Genomic DNA, 26,940 nt, shown 5'->3' on the forward strand with positions numbered 1-26,940 from the left:
TTGAAAGATTATAATATCAAGATGCTGTCAGGCTGTAGCATTTACGAAGTATCGTTACAGTAGGTACCCACAGTTAGAAAGCTGGTCCTTAGTCTTACAAGTGCAGAGCATTGACCCTCATGCTGATGCCACTAGACTTGGGGATGATGAGTCACACTAACCTAAGAGAGAGTAACACATAAACCAAAATTTCAGAGTATTAATTTACAATGAAAACTTTCTCTGTCATGCCTTCCAAAAGCGACTGTGTCAGTATTAGCAGTACGTTTTTTGTTTACAAGTAGTTCTATTTGGCAAATCACATCATGGTTAAGAAGTTACTTAGTGCACATGGACAAAGGCAGGGCAAGAACTCTCCAGTTAGAAGAGCAAGAGGCACACTTCCTTTTCTAAGACTGGTCTTGCTAGGGCAGATAAGGTGCCAGCACATCATTAGGTAGGATCTGGTGTTAGTTTCTGTCTTTCTCTTGGTTTACCAGAGGGATCTTGCAGTCAGGCAGACCAGTGCTCCAGTGACATTGCTACATGTAGTAGTTGCATGGAAAGATTGCTTAAATTTTCTGGGCCTCAGTTTTGTATCTGCAATGTAAAGCAGAAGCCTGCCTTTTAGGAGTCTTGCAATGATAAAACTGCATTATTGATTTAAGGCATTTTTATACCTCCTAAAATATAAAAATGCTCAGTAAATGGTGGCTATTACACATTTGTCAAGTAGGTAGACTATTTCCTTATGTATTTTTGGCCATTGTGTATTAATTTTATATTTTCACTCCTTAATGCCTGCCTCTAACCTCTGTCCTTTTACAATTGCAGGTGTTTCTCATTCGGTATTGGAGAAGGTGCCTCCACCAGCCTAATAAAAGGTATTGCCCGGGCATCAGGGGGCACCTCGGAATTTATCACAGGCAAAGACAGGATGCAGTCCAAGGTGAGGGACAGACTGGCTGTGTCTGTCTGGAGATGGCAATCCAGACCAAAGTGAAATGGGGTGGGGGACACTGTGCAAGGGTAGGAGTAGCAGCTTTCCTCCAGGATGCCTGTTCCTCTATCCCCAAGGCCTTGGGCTGTATGCTTAGTTGGGCTACTTTTGGCCATATGTAATAGAGGCCCACTCTAGTATCTGGAAATATGACAACTGGTCCCGGTAGCTGCAAGCTCAGAGACAAGATGTTGAAAGGGATTGGAGCCTGCATTTAAGAACAGGCACAGAGAAGCTAAGAGCTTTGGCCATCATGACTGAGATTCTAGGTCTGCACTTTAGAATCTCTTTTGGTGCTACATGCACCCTCCATGCAAAAGATACAAAGAAAAGGAGAAGGAACAATTGTGATATATCTAATGGATTGGAAGAGGTGGTAAATTACTATTCCATGTCATCTGTCTGTGTAAGTAGAAGACCCTTCTGGTGGTATCTCTAAGCTCCCCTTTCCTGGATGGTGCCACCTCTTACCTAATTCCCTTCTCCAAGGGTCTGGTTTCTCAAACATTTTTTTCATTTACATTTTGTTACTAAATATTTCAGCTCTGGCTTCTTAATATGGAAAGCAAGATAAATAATGCCCATCTCCTAGAATAGTATTAAGGAGTAGACATGACAGGTATTATATTGTATTGCATCTGCTATATAATAAATGTTCAGTTAATTGTAGCTGCCATCATCAGTATCATTTGTGTTTATACTGTTCTCTTGCCTCCATTAGGCTCTCAGGACTCTGAAGCACTCTCTGCAGCCTGTGGTAGAGAACGTCTCTCTGAGCTGGCATTTGCCTCCTCATCTGTCTGCTGAAATGCTTTCTCCAGAACAGACTGTCATTTTTAGGGGTCAGAGATTAATCATCTATGCCCAACTGACTGGGAAGATGCCAGTGAGTTCTCGTTCTTGTTTGTTCCCCTAGTCAGAGAGATACCACACTGACCATTTCACTAAAGCTGGTAGGTGGATTTCGTCTCATCCAGAGATAGCACTTGCCAAGTAGAGCCAGCCTATTTCCTTCCCATCATTTCAGCTCTCTGGTTTCCTAAGCTACCTGATTCTTCCTCAGGTATTTTGATATGTTGTTTAGGGTAGCTGTCCCCTTTCTGATCCTTCCGTGGATGATCTCTTTCTTCTGTCGCTTCTACTCATCTCTAATTTGCAGGCAGCAGAGACAACAGGAGAAGTACGCCTCAAATACACACTCCAGGGCAAGACTTTTGAGGATAAGGTGACATTTCCTCTACAACCCAAGCCTGATGCCAAGTGAGAATTCAATTCTCCATTGCTATTTTCTTCCCTCCCTTTCCTCCCTTTCTCTCTCTCTCCCTCCCTCCTTCCGTCCTTCCTTTTTCTTTTCTTCCTTTTTCCTTCCTTCCTTTTTTCTTCCTTCCTTCCTCCTTCCTTTCTTCCTTCCTTCCTTCCTCTGCCATCCTTAAGGATTAGATTCTTCTCTTAATTCTAGGCTCCATTGTAATTGTTTTTCTGCAATCGCTTTTTATTTATAAACCACCAAAGTCTTATCTCTCCCCTTATCTGACTTTATCTTTCTTCTTCTATTCCTAACTTTTAAGAGCCCCAAGTAACTTTCCCTACATTTCAGTACTTTTTTACTTTTTCCTTTTAGCCTCCCCATTCACCGCCTTGCTGCCAAGTCCTTGCTCCAGACCAAGGACATGGGCCTCAGAGAGACTCCCGCAAGTGATAAAAAAGATGCATTGAACCTTAGCCTTGAGTCTGGTGTCATAAGTTCTTTCACAGCTTTCATTGCTATCAACAAGGAGCTGAACAAGCCAGTTCAGGGGCCTCTGACTCATAGGAATATCCCAAGGCCAATTGTGCTAGGTGCTTCTGCACCATTGAAGCTCAGATGCAAAGCAGGTAATGAGTTTTATTCCATTCAAATTCATATAGATAAAAGGTCCTGATTCAGCACATTATTTAAAGGAAAAGGCTATGAAATGTTCTTAAGTTGCTTTGTTTTCCTTATACCTCCACATCTAGGATTTCTGGTTAGTGTTAAACTTTTCTGTCCTAGGGAACTAGAATACATCTGTTGGCAAGGAGATTTAAAATAATCTGAGAAAAAACAAACAAGCATTAAAAGGTAGAAAGAGCATGTAAACACTGAGTGACCCAACTGCCTAATCTGAAGCTGATTTATCTTTTTTATTGAGTTATAATTCAAATATCATGCAATTCACCATTGAAAGTATATAATCCAATGGGTTTTAGTGTGTTCACAGAGTTGTGCAACCATTGATTGCCACAATCAGCTTTAGAGCATTTTCATCACCCAAGAAATAAACTTCGTAACTATTAACAAACATTCCCTATTTCTCTCCCTGACCCCACCTATCTTCTCCTCCACTCCCCTCCCACCAGCCCCAGTCATCACTTACCTACTTTCTAGCTTTGTATATTTGCCTATCCTGTCTTTATGTATTTGTCTGTTCCAGACTTCTTTTCCTTTTTTTTTTTTCCTTTGAGACAGGATCTTGCTTGTTGCCCACGCTGGAGTGCAGTGGCACAGTCATGGCTTACTTCAGCCTCAACCTCCCAGGCTAAAGTAATCCTCCCACCAGCCTCCTTAGTGGCTGGGACTATAGGCACATGCCACCATGCCCAGCTAATTTTTTGTGTTTTTCATAGAGATAGGGTTTCGCAATTTTACCCAGGCTGTGGCTGGCTTATTTCACTTAACATAATGTTCTCCAAGTTCATCTGTGTTGTTGCAAATAACAGAAATTTGTTCTTTTTATGGCTGAATAATGTTACATTGTGTATGTATAGTACAATTTTATTTATTCATTCATCCACTGATGGATACTTAGGTTGATTCCATGTCTTGGCTATTATGAATAGTGCTGATATCTCTTTGCTATACCGATTTTCTTTCTATTGGGTATATACCCAGCAGTGGATTGTTGGATCATATAGTAGTTCTATTTTTAACATTTTAAAGAGCAACAGTTTTCCACAATCGCTATACAAATTTACATTCTCACCAACAGTGTGCAAGTATTCCCTTTTCCTCATATCCTTGTCAGTACTCGCTATATCTTGTCTTTTTGAGGGTAGCCGGTCTGACAGGTATGAGGTGATGTCTCATTGTGGTTTGGAGTTGCAGTTTCCTGATGATTGGTAATTCTGAACATTTTTCATATACATATTGGCCGTTTGTATGTCTTCTTTTGAGAAATGTCTATTCAAGTCTTTTGTTCATTTTTAAACAAGGTTATTTGCTTTCTTGGTAATGAGTTAAATTCCTTGTTTATTTTGCATCTATGAAACTCTTATCAGATGTTTGGTTTGCAAATATTTTCTCCCATTCCGTATGTTATTTCTTCACCCTGTTGATTATTTACTTTGCTATACACAAGAGGTAATCTCATTTGTCTGTTTTTGTTTTTGTCGCCCATGCTTTTGAGTTCATATCCAAAAATCATTGCCCAGACCAATGTCATAGAGATTTTCCCTTGTGTTTTCTTCTAGTTGTTTCATAGTTTCAGCTCTTACATTTAAGTCTTTAGTTCATTTGAGTTGGTTGTTTTATGTGATGAGAGATAAAGATCTAATGTTATTCTTTCATATGTGTATATTCAGTTTTCCCAATACCATTTATTGAAGAGACTGTCTTTTACCCATTGTATTCTTAGCACCTTTGTCAAAAATTGGTTGGCTGTAAATGTGTGGATTTATTTCTGGGCTTTCCTTTATATTCCATTGGTCCATGTCTGTTTTTATGCAACTACCATGCTGTTTTGGTTACTATAGCTTGGTAGTATATTTTGAAGTCAGATAGTATGATGCCTCCAGCATTTTATTTTGTTTGTTTGCTTTGTTTTTTCTCAAGGTGGCTTTGACTATTTTTTTTTTTATAATTCCACACAAATTTTAGAACTTTTTAATTCTATGAAGAATGTCATTGGTATTTTTATAAAGATTGCATTGAACCTGTAAATTGCTTTAGGTATTATGACCATTTTAACAATATTTATTCTTCCTGTGAATGTGAGATATGTTTACATTTATTTGTGTCTTCTTCAATTTATTTTATCAATATCTTATAATTTTCAGTTTAGAGATGTTTTACCTCCTTGGTTAAATTTATTCCCAAATGTTTTAATTATTTTGTAGCCATTGCAAATTAGATTGTTTTCTTGGTTTCCTTTTCAGAGAGCTTGCTATTTGTGTATAGAAACACTAACGACTTTTGTATATTGATTTTATATCCTTCGACTTTGCTGGATTTGTTTATTAGGTTTAACAAGTTTTTTTGTGTTGTTTGGTTTGTTTTGTTTTGTTTTGTTTTTTTTTGGTAATCTCAAAGTTTTTCTATGTATATGATCATGTCATCTGCAAACAGGGGTAGTATTACTTCCTCTTTTCCAATCTGGATTATTTTTATTTCTTTCTCTTGCCTAATGGCACGGAATAGGACTTATAGTACTGTATTGAATAGAAGTGGTGAGAGTGGACATCCTTGTCGTTTCTGATTTTTGAGGAAATGCTTTCAGTTTTTCCCTGTTCAATAAGATATTAGCTGTGAGTTTGCCATAATTGTCTTTATTATGTTGAGGTAAATTTCATGTATACCTAATTTGTTAAGAGTTTTCATCATGAAGGGATGTTGAATTTGTTTAATAGTTTTTCTGCATCTATTGAAATGATCATGTTTTTGTCCTTTTTTCTGTTAGTGTGATTCATGTTTATCAATTTATGTTTATTGAACCAACTTTACATCTCTTGGATGAATCCTATTTGATAATGATGCATGATCATTTTAATGTACTGCTAAATGTGGTTTGCTAGTGTTTTGTTGAAGATTGTGCATCTATGTTAATCAAGGTTATTGGCCTGTAATTTTATATTTGTTGTATCTGGTTTTGGTATCAGGGTGATGCTAGGAAGCTTGTTTTTAAGATAATACTAGACAGCTTGATGGAAGCAAGTTGATATATAGGAAACAAAGTATAGAAGTCAAGAACTTAGTGATCCAGATAAGGTCAAAGATCAGGTGAAACAGAAATCTCTGACTTAGAAAACTGGAAAAATCAGATATTGCATATTAAAACTAAGAATTTAAAATTATTTTTTTATTTTTTGAGACAGGATCTCACTCTGCTGACCAGGTTGTAGTGCAGTGGTGTGATTGTAGTTCATTGCAGCTTCGATCTCTTGGGCTAAAATGATTCTCCCACCTCAGCCTCCTAAGTAGGTAGGACTCCCGGTGTGCACCACCATGCCTGGCTAATTTTTCATTTTAATTTTTTTTAGAAGTAGGGTCTCACTCTGTTGCCCAGGCTGGTCTCAAAATTCTGGCCTTGCATGATCCTTCTGCTTGAGACTATAGGCACATGTCACCATACCCAGATAATTTTTTAAACTTTTTCTAAAAATGAGGCCCTGCCACTTTGTCCAGGCTGGTATCAAGCTCGTAGGTTCAGGTCATCCTTCCACCTCAGCCTCCCAAAAGTGTTAGGATTACAAGCGTGAATCACTATGCCCAGTTTCAATTTATTTTCTGAGTGGAACAATTCTGCATAATAACAAGATTAACATGGCTTGGGAGGAAGTGGCAGAAGTAGAATGAAGTGGAAGTCATTGGATCTAATGAAGCCACAGAAGCTTTGCCTTAGGGTGTTGGATAGGTACAGGGGTGCTGAAATCTCTCAAGAAGATGGTAGGCCTTGCAGTGGAGTGGAAGTCTATGGTCTAGTTTTCAGATACTTTAGTGAATAATTGGAAGTAACAAAGAGATTGGAAGTAGACAGTAGTGGAGACATATGGAATGTCTTCATTTAGTGATCTGGATGTAGCATCAGGGACTGAAGAGGTTGTCAACCCTACCTCCCTACTTGGAGTGTAGTACATGGAGCAATAACCATTTGAGAGTGAAGTTTTTTGAGAAGATAAATTCAGTTTCAAGTTAACACTTAGCTGGAAGAAGCCTCTTGTATTAAAACTAAAGATGCAGGAAAAATTGTTTAGCATGTATCAGGGGTTCCAGAGGACACAGTAGAAGGAGAGCTCAGAGGGTAAGGGTTTGTGCAGGAGGTGGGCATATGAGAGAAAAATAGCACAGTAAGGGTGATCACTGAAGCCAATGTGGATGGGAGGATATGTATGTCAAATTGTCAGGGTCCTTTGCCCATCACAGAGAGCAGGGAGTGCCACCATCTTAATGTTTGCATGGATTTTTTTCAGCTGTTCCAATGGCCTTAGGCTCCTACAGTACTCCTGCATTTCAGCCCATAATGGAAGCTGTGTCTGTTGAAGACGACATAGCCTATGATACCTGTGATATAGATGATTTCAGTTTCTGTGGGGTGACGACATACAAGGACCACCACAGTCCAGGTGGGTACCTTTATAGGAACTTTTTCTCAACAATGTTTGTCTGTCACACATATAGGACTAGGCAAGCCACAATCTCATAGTTACAGCTATGGCAAAAGAGGCATGTTTCCCTAAGAGACCCCCGTGAGTTGGAAAAGACTCATTCTTTCACCCAAAGAACCAACTTGGAAACTTACCATATAGGTGAGGCAGGCCTCCCTTCACCTCTCCTATCTATAGGGACTGACAAACTAAGCTTCAATGTTCTGCTGCCTGTGGCTTTCAAACAGATGACCTTCTCTATCCAGGAGGTCATCTGTTTGAAAAACACTGGACAGAAGATCAGATTTATTCTGCCCCTGTGTTTCCCAGCATCAGCCCAGCTAGCTTCATTAGCATATCATATAGGACCCCGAAACCTGCTATCCCAGTAGAGTCTATGGTGACCCCTAGTTGAACAAACCCCCTTGATCATCTCAGCTCATACAGCTTGCCTGCAGGCTGCCCCCATTGCCCTGCAGAGCCGTGCTGCCACCCTCTGTGAGCCCCTGTTCCACTGATCATCCTTCACAAGTGGGATTTGAAGTCCGATCTTCTGGATGTTGTCTAATGACTTTCTTTCTATTGCATTCTTGCTATGGTCTGTCTCTGAATTTAGCAGCCCTATATTCAGGTGTGTTGAGGGGCTCCATAATTTCTCATCTTCTCCCTTTCTTTCTCCCCAAAGGCTCTGTAGAGAATCATCTTGTGCAGCTGATTTATCACCAAAATGCAAATGGTTCCTGGGATTTGAATGAAGATCTAGCCAAGGTCCTAGGTATGAGTTTGAAAGAAATAACAGCTGCACACCCTGCTGAGGTAAGATTCAAAGGAAAAAGGAGTGTGTGTGATTGTGTGTGTGTGTGTGTGTGTTAGCACATTTCAATGTCTCTTTTTACCCAGCTTTATAGATAGATAGATAGACACACACATATATACATATATATATATTTATTTATGCATTAACTTTGAGTACTGAGGTACACGTCTATGTTTTTGAGAGAGAGAGGTCATCATTGAGAATTGAGGTGATTCAGGACCCACTAAATTAATTTGTAATAAATAGAGTTTGAAGGCTCTTCTGGTCATATTAGAGCAAAGAGCAAGGGGTTAATGGAAGCTAGTAGGAATCCATGGTTTATTGTTGGTGACAAAGAGAAAGCAAAAGACCTCTTCCACTTTAATTGTATTCCCTGGCAATCATCTTGGTTATGTAACTAATATTTAGGGAGCAATTACTCTGTGCCAGGCACTGTGCTAAGCAGTTATTATTCCTGAGCTTACTTATTTCTCACATTAATTTAATAAGGTAGATCCCATTTGTGTTGCTGTTTACAGATGAAGAAACTGAAGTTTAGGGAAATGTGTCTGAGTTTACCCAGCCCATCAGTGGCAGAGCTGGATTCAGTTCTAAGACTATCTGTTCTGAGAACCCCCAATAACAACCTCATTATTACTCCCCTTCATGCTGATGAAAGTGGTCCAGACATTGGCAAAATTTAATTGAAGTCAGGGTAGGTGAAGCATTGTTAATAGGAACCACCTAGTTGTTTTAGATGTATTTAAATATGCTGATGAGGATAAATTGCATCCCAGAATTTCAAGGTAACTTGCCAAATCTTCTAATACTTATTTAGAAGTTGTTAGGCCTCACACAGGTGCAAAAAGCCTGAAGGACAAATATTCTGAACTTTCAAAATGTGGAAGGAGATCATATAAATTTCAGATATTCTGCAATTCCACTGTCCAATAATACAGTATCCACTAGTCACACGTGGCTATTGTGCCTTTGAAATGTGGCTAATACAAATGAGGAACTAAATTTTTAATTGAATGGAGGTGTGCTATGGTGTGAAATACATAGTAATGGCAAAGACTTTATATAAAAAGGAATAAAACATTCCATCAGTAATTATTTTATACTGATTGCATGTTAAAATGAAGACTTTTTAATATAGTGGGTTAAATAAAATATATTAGTAAAATAATTATACCTCTTTATTTTTACTTTTTAAAATATGGTTACTAGAAAACTTATAATTACAAATGTGTCTAGCATTATATTTTTATTGAAAAATGCTATTCTAGACAAAATAAGTAGAAAAAGTAATTAACAATTCATAAACACTTGGAAGAGGATACAAGGATCATTCGATTCACTGAGAACAAAACACGTCAGACTGACATTTCCTTCTTTGGCATGGCAACCAGGCCAGGGAATCAAGTGAACAAACAGACCTGGTGTATCTGAATTTCGGTAAGGAATTTGATTTTTTTTTTAATGATGAACACATGGACCAAGTACAAACTAGTTGAAAAACCATGGTGCTAAATGATAAATTGATTTCAAAATGAAACAGATTTTTAGACCCACCAGGCTCTGAATTCCCTAGAGGTCCACAGTTTCGATGAAGATTTAGATGAAGATAAAGACCAAGTCTTTCCTATTTGTAGATGACAAAACTGGGAAATAAACTACCAGTCAAAAGAATCAGGATCCCAAAAATCCTCTGTATAATGAGTTGCAATTTTTCATAAACGATAAAGAAAAACAACATAGTAGAAATAAAAGCTAAGTACTGTTTTGGGTTCTAAATTCCCATCTCTACACGTAGAGAAGAGAGCATTTGTTTGTACGTGAAGAATGGAGGTTTTAGATGAATACAATATAAATCAGAATATTTAACTGAATAATGGAGGACAACAGGATTATCTGAAATGCTACTGCATTCTTGGGCTGTGATTGTAGAATTTTATAAGTACATTTACCTCCAGATAAGACCATTTAAGGAGACATGTTTTAAAAATCATTGTGCTATTTCTTTTTAGACTCGGAGGATAAGCTCGGGGATGCTTACTGCTTTAACATAAGCAGTCCTCGTAAGGAAGAAATGAAGGAACTGAGAATTTTAATCCTAAATAAGACCACTCAGAGAGGACATGATAGCCATTTCCAAGTTTTTAAGGTCATGATATAAAGTAGGAAATTCCCTTGATCTCCTGACTCTAGAAACTGAAGCTGAGAGCAGTGGGTGAAAACTTCATGGGAGAAAATTTGCTGCTGTATGGCTGAGATTTTCTATTGAGAAATAAAAGCAATATAACTAGAATCAGAATATTTGGCCTTTAGTCCCACTTCTGTCATTTGCCAGAAGGCTAAGTTTGGGAAAATCATTTTATTAATACTTCTATATGAAATCAGTTTTCTTTCTTAAAGATATGTCTACTGATATTTCCTCATGATTTTTGGGGGGATGTAAGGATTGCAATTAAAAAACTCATGAAGGTACTTTATAAAATACAAAGCAATTTTGCCTGTTTCTCTTACTAGAGCTGGGTGGGCCTTGTCAGGGGTTTTCAGAACTGTCCTGGTAGTTACACTGGATTTAAAACTTGGGATTTTCTATATCAAGACTCAGTGGATTGCTGCCCTGAGGTTAAGGCCTGGCATTATGCCTTGCAAGTAGTAGCTGGAGGTAAAGAGAGACCAGGTAACTCAATTTAGTAGCATTTAGAAGGATGCTAAGTGAGGAGGGAGTGAAGCTTTTGCATCCCCTTGAGGAACATCTGTCTCCAACTGGAGCTCTCTATCTACTGTGCAGCTTGTGGATTCCTCGGGATGGGCCACCATCCTGGCTGTGATCTGGCTGCATGGCAATGGTAAGGACTTCAAGTGTGAATGGGAGCTTCTGGAAAGGAAGGCCGTGGCCTGGATGCGTGTCTATGCAGGTAGGAGCACAATCCTAAGGCCTGTCTCCTTCTCCTTCCCTGGCCTGGCAGAGGGTTGCCACAAGAGTTCCATTGTCACTTGCCCCCACCATCCTGCTTCAGACCTTTACTAATCTCCCCACTAGTTCTTTTCTTGGGAGGGCAAGTGAAATCTTAAACTGGGGACAAGGTAGGAGGGTGAATAGAGAGGGAGAGGGACATGAATGGGGAGTTGAACTGTGAGAAGGACAAGTGGCACTGATTTTCCTTACTGTCTCAGCACCAAGCTAAGTAGAAGACTAGACTTGGATCGTGTTATCCTGGCTGTTTGTTATCTCATGGCACCTGAGTGTATGTGGGGCCAGAGACGATTCAAGGATAATCTGGGCAGTAAGAAGAGAAAAAGCAGGGATATTGAGGAAGATAAAAAGCACAACTCAGTGTAGATGATCTGGGAGGTGTGGAGGAGCCTCTCATTGAGATCCTTCATTCCTAATTCTTGTTTTCCCTCACCACAGGCTGCACCATGCCTTTGATTGTGAAAGCTGCTATTACTTTCCTGAAGTCATCTGTGGACCCTGCTATCTTTACCTGTTGAAGATACCATACAGAAAAAGAAGTGCCTTCAATTTTCTACCGTCATTTCCTTTATCACTTCTACTGTGATGATATGTTCTTATGTTTTATAATTCTTTATTTTTTTTTTGCCATAAAAGTAAAGGATGCTCACTCCACTTTGCATGCTCCAGGTTCACTTTGGATATGATCTTTCTATTCCCAGCATGTCCCTTAGGAAAGTGACAGCGATCCCAGAACCTGTTTCCTTTCTTGAAGGAGTTCAAAACATTCACAGGCTGTAATGTTCCTCCCAGGGTTTCCAGGGTGACAACATGAACAACAGGTGACATGAACTACAGACTAACGATTGCAGCACTGAGGTTAGGGAATGCCTGAATTAGAGAATTCTCTGCATTATCTTTGTCTGTTCACTTTCTATCTTACATACTTATTAGGACCGTACTGGTAAGCTTTGAAGTTTTCCATGTGTAAGAAGAGTTAGAGGGAGGTTGAAAGCCAACATCTGAACCAATATAATGTAAGTCTCTCTCACAAAGAGAGAGGCTCCAGGGGTACACTGTGAGAGTTGGCACTGTTGGGGACCTTCCTGATTCATTCTGCTTGGGCTTTGCTAGCCTGTCCAACCTACATGCCTTTCCTTCCACTGCCTAAAAGACTTCGGTTGAGCTATACCTGTTGGAGACAGATGTTCCTTCTTAATAATGAAACATCTTAGTAAGAGGTATATAATGCAATCCTTAGTCCTACCCTGAACCTGTGAGTCCTCTAAGTCAGGCTTTGATCTAGTGCACTAAAGGGAAGAGCGAGTTTAATGGAGGCTTTGCCTGGAACCTGAACCTGGAGCACTTCTGCATTAGGAAGAAAGGAGCTCCCTGTGATCACTCCTGACCCTGGTGTCTCATATCTCTTATCCTAGTGGAAATGACGCTATTTGATGTACTGTCCATTAAAGTAACTTGTATCAATATTAAAATGACTATTTCTACTCTTTCATGAGTAAATGCAGAGGTTCTTAAAATGGTCTTGTCTCCCTGCCCCACAAATCTTTTGGTACTAGCATTTTGGGAAGCCAAGCTAGGATAGTAAATTGACAAGAACACAGTTGTGGAAATTTGACCTGAAGTTAGTGAAATAAAACTTTAAAGAGTGTAAAAAAAAACTTACTTAGAGGTCTAGTTTTTCATAGATTCGTTTATTGAACTTACATTGGTTTTATTATCCCTTGTTTTCTGTCCCAGCTCTCCTGATGCCTCCGTTGTTCCCATGGTATCCTGCCCCTCCATCTTCTGCTGTAGACTAACTTCTTCTCTCACATGAAGCAAGTAAAGGACACTAGTGAGAAAACCACTGTTAGAATCCTGACCATATGCTGTAGTAGTTATGTGATGATGGGCAAATGATTTCACCCTCAGGCACGTAATATCCTCATCTGTAAAACTAAGGGATTAAACCAGAACTCTATTAACACTTTCAAATTGAATACTCAGAATTCCTAGAGGGACATCATTGCCTTTTGACTCAGAAAGTGGGTGGACTAGGCCTGAGTTTCTTAAGTTGTTGAGTTACCTGGTATTAGGAATACTTGGGGGATGTGTATAGTGGAGTCTAATCTCTCAGCCTTTCTTTCAAGTTAGTTTATGCTGAATGTGATTGTGGAACAGGGTTCCACCACCTGGAAGCTTGTTAGAAATGCAGAATTTTAGTCAACACCAGGAACTACGTCTGCCATCTAGATAGGCCCTACCTACGTAATATCAGAAAATAGTTTCCTAAGGACCACGAAACTTGCATAGTTAACCTCTGTGCACACAACGCTGTCACTTTACATTTATTATGCAGAGCATTTATTGTTTATCTCCCCTTTTCTCACCCTTCAGCTTCCAGACTGGGGCTTGAGGACTTAGTGCAGGGCCTTCTAAAACAAAAAACAAACCCAAACCAAACAAATGATGTCAACCTGTCTTTTGTCTTCTTTAAAATAAGGCAACTGCAGTTTTAAAGGGGCATGGTTTTATTTTTCTATTTGGACTTCTGCACAATGAAATGTTGTACCAACTGCACATTCCTAAAATCCAAACAGGTGTCAGTCTTCATAATCAGCAAATGGCATTTTGGCACATTTATTGAAACCCCCTTTCAAGGCTGGTGCTTTATGTTTTGGGAAAGTATAAAGAACCATCTGTAATTTCAGAAACTGGTGGTCCAGGCAAGGAGCCCAGGAGAGAAGCTGTTCTCATCTCCCATTGGTTCCCTTTATCTAGCACTTGTTTCCCCACAGCAGCAGACTTGGCCACAGGAAAAGTGGCAGACATCATCGCCTCAAGATTCTTTCAGTGAAACAGCCCAGGAGCTCCCCTGGAGGGTTCTCTGTTCTCCATGGACTTGTTAATAAAATCCATCCCCTGTCTTCCGATTCGAACACAATCCCACTCAGGGTCACTAAGCAGCTGCTCTTCCTCTCGCAACTCACAGCAGTTGCTTCCTTAAAAACAGTCCATCTGCTTTCTGGAGTATCTGATCGAAAGGAGATACCAGGAGAAAACCAAGAAAGAATCCCATGCCATGAACAAACTATGTATTTTATCAGACTTTTTGATATTCTCCTAAGTGCATACACATTTAAAATGATTATACATTCTTGGAAAATTGACACTTTTATCATTAGTTAATGCTCAACTTTATCCCTGACTTTTGTTGTCGTTGTTGTTCTGAAGCTGGCTTTGTCTGAAATTAACGTAGCTACTCCGGCTTTCTGCTGATAGGTTTTGGCAAGGCGTATCTTTCTCTATCCCTTAACTTTTAGCCTATATGAGTCTTTTTATTTAAAGTGGGGTTCTTGTAGATGACATATGGTTGGGTCTTATTTATTAGTTTTTGTTTGTTTTTAATCCACTCTGGCAATCACTGCCTTTAAATTATCTACCCATATCATTTATATTTAAAGTAATTATTGATAAAATTAGACTAATATCTACCATGTTTGTCAACTGTTTACTATTTATTGCATTTTTTCTTTGATTTTTTCCCTTTTATTTTTGCCTGTTCTTACTTTAATCAAGCATTTTACGTGATTTTATTTTAACTCCAGTCAATATATCCGTCATATTTCTTAAGAAATTTTTAGTTGTGGTTCTAGAGTTTGTAATCTACATTTATAACTAATTTAAGTCCATCTTCAAATAACAGTATATCACTTTACATGTAGTGGATTTACCTTATAACAGAGTGTTCCTAATTCCATTTTCCTATCCACTATGGCATTGCTGCCATCCATTTCACTTATGTCTATATTTTGATTACCCACTTGATACTATTATAACTTTAAACAGTTATCTGTTTAAGAATAAGAAAATTAAAAGACATACTTCACTTTTATTTGCTCCTTCCCTTACATTTCCTTTCTTTACATTGATGTGAGCTTCTTACCTATAACCATTTTTTTCTTCCTGAAGAATTTGTCTTAATACTTCTTGTAGAATAGATCTGTGGGCAATGGATTCCCTTCGTTTTTGTTTTTGTCTGGGAAAGTCCTTATTTCTTCTTCACTTTTGAAGCATAATTGTGCTGAACATACAGTTCCACATTTGTGTGTGTATTTGTGTCTTGTAACATTTTAAATATTTTACTTCAATCTCTTTTAGCTTGGGTAGTTTTTGACAAGAAATATGTGGTTATTTTCTTTCCTCTATAGGTATAGTCTTCTCCCCCTCCTGTCCTGCAGACTTCTTTCTTGATTTTGTCTTTGTCTTTGGTTTTCTGCAGTTTAAATGTAACCTTTGTAAATATAGGGCATTTTTGCATTTATTCTATTGGTGTTATGTGAAAATCCTGAATCTATAATTTTGTGCTTTTCATTAATTTTGGAAACATTTGGGCTGTTATTCAACTATTTTTCTGCTTAGTTGTTTCTTGTATTTCAATTACGCATGTTACACTTTTTGAAATTATCCTGTAGGTTTTGAATGTTCTGCTCGTTTTTCCTGTGTTTGTCTTTTATTTTGTTTTTGTTTTTACCTTTACATTTAAGTTTATGAAGTTTCTATTGGTCTACTTTCCATTCCAAAGATTCTTTATGTAGTCATGCGAATGTGTGCTTTTTATTTTGTTTTTGTTTTTATCTTTACATTTAAGTTTAAGAAGTTTCTATTCATCTACTTCCATTCCAAAGATTCTCTTCCAGGTTTGTAAGTTTCAGAAGTGACTCTGAAGTCACCTGTCTCAGGATTTCAGGGTGACTATTTGCCTGTGCTCTCAGTTTCCAATGGGTACAAAAAAATCATTTTGTATTAGTCCATTCTTACATTGCTATAAAAAGAAAACCTGAGAACTGGGTAATTTATAAATAAAAGGCTTAATTGGCTCACAGTTCTGCAGGCTATACCAGAAGCATAGCAGCTTTTGGGGAAGCCTCAGGAAACTTAGAATCATAGTAGAAAGCAAAGCAGTAGCAGCTGTCTTCACATGGCCGAAGCAGGAAGAAGAGACAGAGGAGGAAGGTGCTACACACTTTTAAGCAACCAGATCTCCTGCGAACTCTATCAAAAGAACTGCACCAAATGGGGAAATCCACCCCATCATCCAGTCACCTCCTACCAGGCCTCACGTCCCACACTGAGGATTACAATTTGTCATGAGATTTGGGTGGGGACACAAATTCAAATCATATCAAGGTTGTTCAGCTTTTTCTTGTGGTAATGATGAGAGTGATGATTTCCAAATTCTCTGCATTATATAGTTGAAACTGGACTCCATGTATTCTGATCTACCAAATTGCCACACTTTAGTGACTCTTCGTTTACAGAATTGTACTTTTTGGAACTTCAGAGGTAGAAAACATTTGTTTTTCCCTGTTGTAGTCCATCCAAAGTTAAACGTTTGTGTTTGTTTTGCACATAAACCAGTCTTTATTACCAAGTGATATAACAAACAGACATCCTTAATGGTGAGATATGAAAATGAGATGAGTTGTGGGGAAGAACCCAGCAATGCAGGGAGGGTCTATAAATAGAAAGAGACTTAGGGAGGGATGAGGGTATAATGTTAGGCAGTTCTTAAATAATAAGCATAGGCAAAAAGCTGAAAGTGGAATTATATAGGAATATAGTCAGGCTTACATGAGATAATAGATATATATTTTTTTAAAGCCTTTGTCAAATATCAAGCTCTGTACAGAGTATGGAATCCTGGCTTTTTTTAGTCTTTATTTCATCTTTTTTTTTAACAGCTTAATGAAGTGTAATTTATGTACTGTAAAATCCATTCATTCAATTTAATTCTTTTTTGAAATATTGTAACTAACAGTTTAGTATTCAGTAGATTTTTAGGATAAAGATGCTTAAGCTTGCAAGCATGTTTTCTGCTTTACTGAAGTATGATAGGCAAATAAAAATGATCAGTGTGTGTCTTTTGATTGGAGAATTTATCCATTAACATTTAAATTAACTATTGATAAGTGAGGACTTACTAGTGCCATTTTGATTGTTTTCTGTTTGTTTTGCTGTTGACTTGTTCTTCTCTTGCTTTCTTCCTTTATTTGATGATTTCTTTTTTGGTAGCAATTTGCTTTGATTATTTTCTCTTTATCTTTTGAGACTTTTCTTTGTGGTTATCTTAAGGCCTTCATAAAAATATCTTGCAGTTATAACCATCTATTTTAAGTTAATAACAACTTTACATATAGAGACTATGATTGAAAGTTTTATATTTTTTACTTTTAAAAATAAAAATGTGAAATAGCTACTTGTTTTGAATATTAAGAACAAAGGTTATAATACTTCATTAAAAATTAGCTAAATTATCAGATTTGGGGAGAATCTATAATCATTAATAGATAAAAACATTAAAATGAATGTTACAGATACAATCAATACACAGCTATATATTTTCCATTTTGTACCAAATCTTTATACAACAATCATTTTATAATAATTTTTCAGATGTAAATAAATATACGAACGCCACTACCACCCCTGGTCCAAGATACAGAGTTGTATACACTCAAAACAGCTCTATCAGTTATGATAAATTAAAAATTAACACATCTGCTGTTGTGATTTCTTAATGTCCATGGCTAAACAGACACACATTAAGCACAGAAGATACTGTAAAGTGAAGCTGTAGTTCAGGAGGATCAGATTTGTCTGAAGAATAGATAGAAATATTCTCTTATAACTAACTCTTAGAATGCATGATCAAAGGACATGGTGTAACAGCTAAAGATATAGATTCTAAATTTGGGTTCGGTATTTTCTGAAGCTCCAACAACTGATAGTTGGTTCCAAATGGCCTTAATATTGATTGAGACACAAAATACTTTCAGGCTCACATTTCCATTGAGAGATGGAAACTAGTGATTCCTTTTAGACATTGAACTACTCCATCTGATTCCAGGGGCTGGTCCAGTACTGTTGCCTGTTATGGTTACCTGATTTACATCCCAACAGGTTACAGGCTTTGAAAGTGGGAGTGGGATCAGATAGAAGCATGAAAATTTGTTTAGGAATTAGTGATGACCGAGGATTCCAAATCACTCAAGAGACTTTCCAAGGATTCAAGTCCCAGTTATTGCTTTAATTCCCATCTCTCCCCAATACAAATGTAGAAAATTTTCAGTTCTGTATTTATTACTTTAATTCCTCCACTAAGGGAATCACACCTCTTCCATAGAAACCATCAAATTTTTTAAATGCCAAGAACTTTTCTATCAGGAAAAATATAATGAGAGGAAGGGAGGAAAAACAAAAGGAAGAAAAGGAAAGAGCAGCTTCAGAAATGTGTCACCCAGTAAATAGCCATCTTTATACTCTTTTCCATTTGTGAGCTTACAATCTAATTCTTCTTTACTGGGTTGTCACAGATAAAGGAAGAAACATGACTGACAATTCACTGCAGACCCTTATCCTGCCAAGAAACAACAAAGCACCTGCCACTGGATCAAGAATGCCTAGACTTAAGCTTCCTATTTATAAACAGAAAGTTTTGCTGAAGAATTAGTTGAGGAATCTGTTGTTGCTAGAATATGTTAGTGACTTACTTGAATAACTGGAGTAGGAAAAAAAGGAATAAATTAAGCAGATTAAAGCAAAGATGATGCAAATTTCCCCACAAGTCATACCATGGCAAGAGACCTCTTCTGAGAAATATGCAGTAAACTTTCTAGTGAGACTTTTTCCCTCGGAAACAGAACATGAGCTAAATAAATTTCTCTTTCTCTCTCTCTCTCTCTCTCTCTCTCTCTCTCTCATGCTTTATCTCATCATTATTATTATTTTTCGAGATTGAGTCTTGCTCTGTCATCCAGGCTGGAGTGCAGTGGTGTGATTCGGCTCCCTGCAACCTCCGCCTTTCTAGTTTAAGCAATTTTCCCACCTCAGCTCCAAGTAGCTGGCATTACAGGCATGTGCCACCATACCCTGCTAATTTTTGTATTTTTAGTAGAGATGGGGTTTTACCATGTTGGCCAGGCTGGTCTCAAGCTCCTGGCCTCAAGTGACTCATCCACTTAGGCCTCACAAAATGCTGGGATTACAGGTGTGAGCCACCACACCCAGCCTATTTCATTGTATTTTCATGCCCTTATCTTGTCAGGGAATCCATGATAAAAACAGTAACAACTATAAGGTTATACAGAAGACTTATCTAAATATCCAAATGAATCTATTAATAATTTTTCTCTTATCCAGAGACAGCTGCTTTCTGTATGGAGTCATTTGGGGAAGCAGCGATGATGTAGTGGAAAGAGAGCTAAACCTGGGAATGCCTGGGCTCTTCTACTGTCTAACTTTAGAAAAGCCAAAATTACTCTGAGGTTTAATGTACTTATTTGTAAAGCAGAGTCAAGGCAAACTGCCTTACAGAGCTCTTAAGAATTAATCAAAACTACATAAAAGTGTATTGAAAAAATAGAACAACTACAAATGTTAATTATTAATGAGTATATGAAAATCAAAATTAGTAATAAACTTATTTGTCTATATAACACAAAGGGAGAAGTCATATTATTCTGGATTTGAGAGATAGTTCTACCACTAACCGACTCTGTTACCTTAGTTATGTTGCTAAAATTCTTTGAGATTAATAAAAAATAGACATAAATTTTTGGTAAACATTGAACGATATTAAACACAGAGCCCTCATCACAATTCCAGTATGTAAGAAATCCACAGAAAATGTTAGCAATTATTAAAACTTGAATGATCTTACTAAGACACCCCAACAAGCTGCTTCCATCCTCTGAGACCTTGTCTGAGCACTATCTGTACTTCCTCCATAAGCTGCTTTTCTCCTCTTTTAAAAATGCCTCAGCAACAGCTTTGGTATTATAGTGGTTAATAGTTTTGTAACCTTTGTAACTACTTTTGTTGCTACTATGGACACTTTCATAATTGCTTTTGCTTTAGGGGTTAGTTGAATTATCTTCATTAATTTAAAGTCCACTTTTATTGTGTTAGGTCAGTTATCATTGAAAATTTTTAGGGTGAAAATAAAATCAAATAATTTTATACTAAGAAAAAACTTTAATTTTTTTTACTTTATGTTATTATTGAGAACATCCTTAATGGCATAGCTCAAAGATGGTTCTTTTTACCTCTTCTTGCATACTTCCAGTGATGAGATCATTACATCATAAGGTTGCTTATTTCATTGATGTACATTTTCTAATAATTAAATAATTTCTTTCTACATTGAAAATAAGTCTGTCTTTCTATTACATTTGCCCATGATTCACGAGTCTGTGTAAAACAGCTCATATCAAGTCTACCCACCAGCCTTGCAAGCATTTGAAGATGGCATTACGTCTCTACTTCTCTTCTTTTGGAGCAAGACTCAAATCACTGTAATTCAGTATAGCCTACTGCTTAAAAGAATTTGCTTTGAAATTAGAGTCTCAGCTCGTTTACTTTCTAGTTGTATAATCTCTAAATTATTTAATCTGTTTTTCAGTTTATTTGTCAACTAATACCATCTACTTCATAAGGTTTCATTTGGAGATTAAATGTAACAATGAACTAAACAAATTAGCATGACAGTGTATGGTAAGTGCTTACAGTGGATTGCTGATGAAATAATAGCATTTTAGTTGATTATTTTTCTTTTAAGATGGTTTATAGCTCCTTTATTTATACTGGTCATCTTTCCAGCAATGTGTCCAGTATGTGAGACTATTTTTCTGTAGACGTAATGTCCTGAAGATACATCATGATAGTAAACACATGATGAATAATTACTGATTAGGCTTATGTCTAGAATAATGATATTTATTAGAGATAGCCATATAGTCACATGCATGTATAGATAATGTCAAAAGTGATGAGACAAATGATAACATGAGCTATCATGAGACCGTGAGCTTATAATATTGAGCTGAATTGGAGCAGCCATGACGGTGTAAAAACACCCAAACACAGGGATAGCATTGAAAGTAATCTAACGTTAAAACTGGAGTCTTTTTACTATGTAAACAGCTTTGGAAGAACCTATTTCCCACTTTAGAGTATCCCTTTCCAATGATATCATACTTGTTATCTTATGATTGGGTGGTGAATGTCATTGACTAATTGCTCCCTCAGAGCTATCACTGAGTCCCAAGTAAGGCTTCAGGGGATCTGAAAAAAACTTCCAAGAAAGCAATCCAGAGAGAGTGAGTGTGTACAGGTCTTGATGGTACAAACCCTGTGAGATTTGATTCTTTATAAATAGGAGAATTAAGGCTCCTTTGGCTGGCGCACACTGTGCTCTGCTGAGAAAAATTAAATGTGAGATCTCGTCATAACACTTGGAAAAGTTGACTATGTTCTCAGGTGGACTGTGTGAGTATTCAAACTTCTACCCATGTCTCACTGTTAGCCTCTCCCCCTCACATACTAATGGAGAACTTCCTGGTCTCTGGTGACTTCTTCCTGAAATGGAATTAAAAATCAAGTTATGGAATCACAGGATATTGTGGTGTGTGATCATAGGCAAGAACCAGATTCTCTCCCTCTTGCCTTTGCTGGCCAAGAAGATGAATGCTCACAGCAATTTGAGTTGCTCAGAGAGACGATTCAGGTGTGGCTAGAATTAGTAACAAGGGGCAGATTTTCAGAAGCATTTCTTCCCCAGAATGTCACTGTTTCTCTGTTGTCTTTACTTTTGCCCAACTCTTGGGTAATATGTGGGTGACTCATTCTGGGTTAGTCGTTCTCTTTAGAGATGCTTTTCCATGACACTTTCCACAGCTTATGATTGGAATCCCCATGATGAATGTGGCTCTGCAAATTTACAGCTCCTGAATTAAAGCTGATACTAAGGTCTGGTGTTAAAGGGATAGAAAACACCTGTTGTATGATCTCTAAAACTATGTGAGATATTTAGCAAGAGGACTCTGAAGTCAAGACTGGAAATGACTAGGAAGAAATAGGACATGAAGTCTTTTCCTACCTTAATATAAAGCAATGATGTGAACGCATATGGAAAGAGTGTCACTGCCGAGCAATGGAGCAGGCTGTCTTAGAAAGAAAAGGCAAACAGAGGGCATATTTTCCTAATGACAGGGCACAGGAAATGGCATGAAACCAATCTGTCACATACTAGCTTTTTAACCTTGAGCAACCTGCTTAATTTTTCTAAGCTTCACTTTCCTATCTATAGATGGGAACTGTAATAATAATAGTAATATCTCTTTATAGGTATATTTCTTAAATAAATAATAAATTAAAAAATGCTGAGCCTGTCCTTGGAATGCAGTAAGTATTCATTAAATGGGGTGTGTGTGTGTGTGTACTATCATTATTATTACTAAGTGAATAATGAGAGATGTCTGTATCTTTCAGGTGCTATAACTTGCTCCTGACTTATATAACCTACCTGGTTAGTGCTGTTCTTTGCCTTTCTTTACATGAATGACTGTATTTCTTACTTTATTACAGTAACAAGGAAATCTGATACGTTCCTTGCTGATACTGTTTCTCAATATTTCAGTCATCTTAAGCCAACTTAGATAAGACTATAAGAACTATAGAACCACACCAGCATCTCTTGATAGAGCTGGGATTCTTCAGCCTTTCAAGTCTAGAAAGATGTAATCTGAAGAGGATGTAATCTTAAATCTATTAAACAATGTTATTTAACACAAGTTTTTTGCAAATAATTACAGAATAACAACATTAAAGTAAGGCACTTAAAGAACTAAGTTTAAAATATATCAAACAAAGGGAGCTAAGCTATGAGAACATAAAGGCATAAGAATGATACAATGGACTTTGGGGACTTGTGGAGAAGAATGAGAGGAGGGCAATGGGTAAAAGACTACAAATACAGTGCAGTGTATACTGCATAGGTCATGGGTCCACCAAAATCTCCCAAGTCACCACTAAAGAACTTACTCATGCAACTAAATACCACCTGTACCCCAATAACTTATGAAAAAAAGAAAACAATTTTTCACTGGGGTTCATAGTTTTGCAAGACATTTTAGCAGACACTTCATACACTTTAATACTAGGATACTTGTGTTATGGATGTTGTTATAATAAGTGTGATTTCCATTTGGTAAATGATGAAACTAAGTCTGTTAAGGACATTGTGTAAATTGTTTTAGCGAATATAGCTAATAAATGGAAAAAATCAGGATCCATATTAAGTTTCCTGGTCTCTAATAAATTTCTTTTTCTATTATGTTGCAGAGGTCAATGAATAGTGGAAATTTGTTATGTAAAGACATCACAAGAGTTCAAATAGTAAATATACTCAAAAAGAATAAATGCACCGTACTTAGGTTTCTAACTTAAGTTGAAGTATTTTATATATGTCTCTAAACTTCTTATCCTGAAAAAGACAAACATTTGCCTTTACAAAGCATTCTTTCCATGAGTTGAATAGACTGACTCCAAAATAGCCATTTCTTTATTACCTGATTTCCTTTTTTTAACGTAGATCTCAGTCTTGCCCTTCATAAGAAGGCAAGTTGTTCCTTGTTAAAAACATAGTCAAAGCACTCATCAGCAAAAAGCTTGAGAACTTGACATTGGTATTTAGACTTTGGTGTGTGTCTTGGGTACCGTTTCAAGGTTGGATGTTTTCACAGCCATGAGGAATCTCTCGGTGGTGACTGAATTCATCCTGCTTGGCATCCCACACACAGAGGGTCTGGAGACTATGCTTTTGGTCCTGTTTTTTTCCTTTTACATCTTCACCCTTATGGGGAACCTGCTCATTCTGCTGGCTATTGTCTCCTCCACTCAGCTTCACACACCCATGTACTTCTTCCTGTGCAAGTTGTCTATATTTGACATATTTTTCCCTTCTGTAAGTTCCCCCAAGATGCTGTGCTATCTTTCAGGGAACAGCCGAGCCATCTCCTATGCAGGCTGCGCATCCCAGCTCTTCTTCTACCATTTCCTGGGCTGCACTGAGTGTTTCCTGTACACGGTGATGGCCTACGACCGCTTTGTTGCCATTTGTCACCCTCTACACTACACAATAATCATGAACCCCAGAGCCTGCGTCATCCTAGCCATGGGGACCTCATTCTTCGGCTGCATTCAGGCCACCTTTCTAACCACTCTCACCTTTCAATTGCCTTACTGTGGCCCCAATAAGGTGGACTATTATTTCTGTGATATCCCAGTCATGCTGAAGCTGGCTTGTGCAGATACGTCAGCCCTAGAGATGGTGGGGTTCATCAGTGTGGGCCTCATGCCCCTCAGCTGTTTCCTTCTCATCCTCACCTCCTACAGCCGCATCATCTGCTCCATCCTGCAGATCCGCTCTGCTGAGGGCCGACACCATGCCTTCTCCACCTGCAGCGCCCACCTCACTGCCATCCTGCTTTTTTACATGCCAGTAGTCCTTATTTACCTGAGACCAACCCCAAGCCCCTGGTTGGATGCAACTGTTCAGATTCTGAACAACTTGGTTACCCCCATGCTGAACCCCTTAATCTACAGTCTGAGGAATAAGGAGGTGAAATCATCACTAAGGAAGGTCTTACATCAGCTGCGCTTTCTTCCTGAGCAGTTGCAGAGAGAAATAAGTAACTGGCACTTCAACCACAATTCATAGCTTATAACCATTTTTATTTGGTTCTCACAAATATTTTTGAAATTGAGGATGCAGGTATTGTTATTTCTATTTTACAATGTTGAGACTCGGATTCAAAGTAACTTGTCCAAGGTTATGTAAGGAGTGAATGATGGCAGAATGAGGACTCTAGAGCTGGTTTTGTGACTCTGGGACCTGTGCTCTGTTGAAGAAATCATACAAAAGAGAGAGAGAGGGAGAGATTGAGAGAAAGAAACTCTCCTCAGTAAGCAGAACAGCCTGGAGCTTCTGCTTCTCAATCTTTATTTTCTTCATTCTCCCACATCTCCTCCTCCTCTTCGTTTCCCTCCTGCCCTGACATGTCTTCATTTTGACTGCAGTGACTATATCCTCAAATGCCTGCATTGGATAAGCCCTCATTTTTATTGGTCTACAAGTTGTTAAAAAATGTTATTCAGTCAAAAAGAAATGAGGAATGCCTCCTACAATGTGGATGAACTTGAAAGGCTAACACTCAGTGAAAAAAAAGCTAGAAATAGTAGGTTATATATTGTATGATTCCATTCCTATTAAATATCCAGGACAGGTAAATCCCTTAAAGCAGGAGATCCATCTTTTTTTTTAGTTTGATTGTGGGGTGATGAAAATGTTTTGGAGCTAGGTAGAGGTGATGATTGTACAACTCTGTGAACATGCTATGGAGAATGTGAATGTGAATGTACAAAATGCCACTGATTTGTTCACTTTTAAATAGTTCAATTTTTGTTATGTATTTTTAACCTCAATTTAAAAAATCATTCTCTCAAAAAAATAAAAGAAAAAAAGTGGTTTTTTTTTTTGTTGGCTCATCCATATTTATTTTAAAAGCATCCTGTTACTTATATAAAGAGAAAAGGCTCCTGACTGGGACGTAAGGCAGTCTCTTATGGGTAAAGCAGAGGTACCAATGTGCTGTATCACTTCCAAACCCTGGCTGTGGGGCTTAGACGTGGAAACAGGCCCTGGCTGTGAAGGTAAAGCATGTGAATGAGATGTAGGTAGGGGAATCCAAGCAGGGGCAGCTGTGCTGTGATTCCACACTAGAAAGTCTGACTTTGTCACAATGTAAAAACTGTCAAAAGAAAAAAAAAAGAAGTCTGACTTTGGGTCATGCGTGGTGGCTCATGCCTGTAATCCTAACACTTTGGGAGGTTGAGGAGAGCAGATCACCTGAGGTCAGGAGTTCAAGACAAGCCTGATCAACATGGTGAAACCCTGTGTCTACTAAAATAAAATCAGCTTGGTATGATGGCAGGTGCCTGTAATCCCAGCTACTCAGGAGGCTGAGACGGGAGAATCACTTGAACCTGGGAGACGGTGTTTGCAGTGAGCCGAGATTGTGCCACTGCACTCCAGCCTGGGTGGCTGAACGACACTCTGTCTCAAAAAAAAAAGAGAAAGTCTGACTTTGTCTTGCTCAGTACAATCAAGAGGTGATGCTGGGTCCGAGATGTTGCTGTTTGGTGTCTTTGGCTTCTCCATTGACTAAAAGGGGTCAATTTTGGTTCCCCTTCTTATATTTCTTTAGTTTTGGCTGCAAATTGCTAAGAATGAGAAATGTGCTGTTTCAATCCAGTGAACTTATTGTTTTCATAACTGCATTCACTGAGAATCCTATCACAATGAGGAAACATGTTGCTGTGAAGTTTGCTCCAAAAGGGCTGTAAAGAGGATGATGGAAGAGGAGAGGACAGAAGCAGAAACCAGTGCTTTTTCCCCATCTGCACTTCTTAGAATTAGAGCGCAGTCAAGAAACGGCCAGAACAGACCAGCAACACTGTTTCAATGGCTCCAGCCAGTGGGTGAGCCTGTGCAGCTCCTAGAGGGGAGACAAACTTTTGCTTGGTCACTACTCAAGCTCCTAAAAACCTCTTTCGGTGCTGTTTCCTGTTGTTTTCCAGCAAACAAGAACCTCAAAGGGAAACTAGAAAAACATCTCAAATTATTTCAAATTTATTCCAAATTGCAAGCCCTTCTCAAACCTCTTTGAGTACACTCTGAAGATCTTTTCCCATGCATCAGTGTACTGGTCGAAGCTGCACAGTCAGTAAAAAGAGATGAATTTGTAAAGATAAAAGAGGGGATCTAATTCCTTTCCAGATTTTCACTCATTCAGATGTTGTTTGATGAATAACTCTGTGCAAGGCTGAGAAATGCAAAATGAAAAAGATATGACCCCAGCTGCATAGAAGTCAGAGTCTGCTGGAGAAAACAAACAGACATACAACTAAGACATACAA

At 38.1% G+C, this 26,940-nt stretch overlaps 2 protein-coding genes across 5 annotated transcripts in view; both read left to right on the forward strand.

Annotated features, from left to right (window-relative positions):
• Nucleotides 1–12,614, forward strand: part of VWA5A (von Willebrand factor A domain containing 5A) — a 29,189-nt gene extending 16,575 nt beyond the window's left edge. For 3 of the 4 annotated variants that reach the window (XM_078339191.1, XM_054241682.2, XM_035264947.3), the window contains 8 exons: nt 814–928; nt 1,701–1,865; nt 2,139–2,239; nt 2,601–2,854; nt 7,184–7,336; nt 8,043–8,173; nt 10,957–11,083; nt 11,581–12,614. In XM_078339191.1, the coding sequence (XP_078195317.1) occupies nt 814–928; nt 1,701–1,865; nt 2,139–2,239; nt 2,601–2,854; nt 7,184–7,336; nt 8,043–8,173; nt 10,957–11,083; nt 11,581–11,660 (1,126 nt within the window). In that variant the 3' untranslated portion in view covers nt 11,661–12,614. Of the gene's footprint in view, nt 1–813; nt 929–1,700; nt 1,866–2,138; nt 2,240–2,600; nt 2,855–7,183; nt 7,337–8,042; nt 8,174–10,183; nt 11,084–11,580 lie in introns of all 4 variants that reach the window. The other variant, XR_013522818.1, reaches the window with a different exon arrangement.
• Nucleotides 12,615–23,160: 10,546 nt separating this feature from the next.
• On the forward strand, nt 23,161–25,851 carry LOC108593908 (olfactory receptor 10D1B-like). The gene has a single exon (XM_035264948.3). The coding sequence runs from the start codon at nt 23,708–23,710 to the stop codon at nt 24,680–24,682; it is 975 nt and encodes a 324-aa protein (XP_035120839.1). The 5' UTR covers nt 23,161–23,707; the 3' UTR covers nt 24,683–25,851.
• Nucleotides 25,852–26,940: the final 1,089 nt, after the last annotated feature.

Source organism: Callithrix jacchus, chromosome 10 (genome assembly GCF_049354715.1).
Source record: "Callithrix jacchus isolate 240 chromosome 10, calJac240_pri, whole genome shotgun sequence".
Taxonomy (NCBI): Eukaryota; Metazoa; Chordata; class Mammalia; order Primates; family Cebidae; genus Callithrix; species Callithrix jacchus.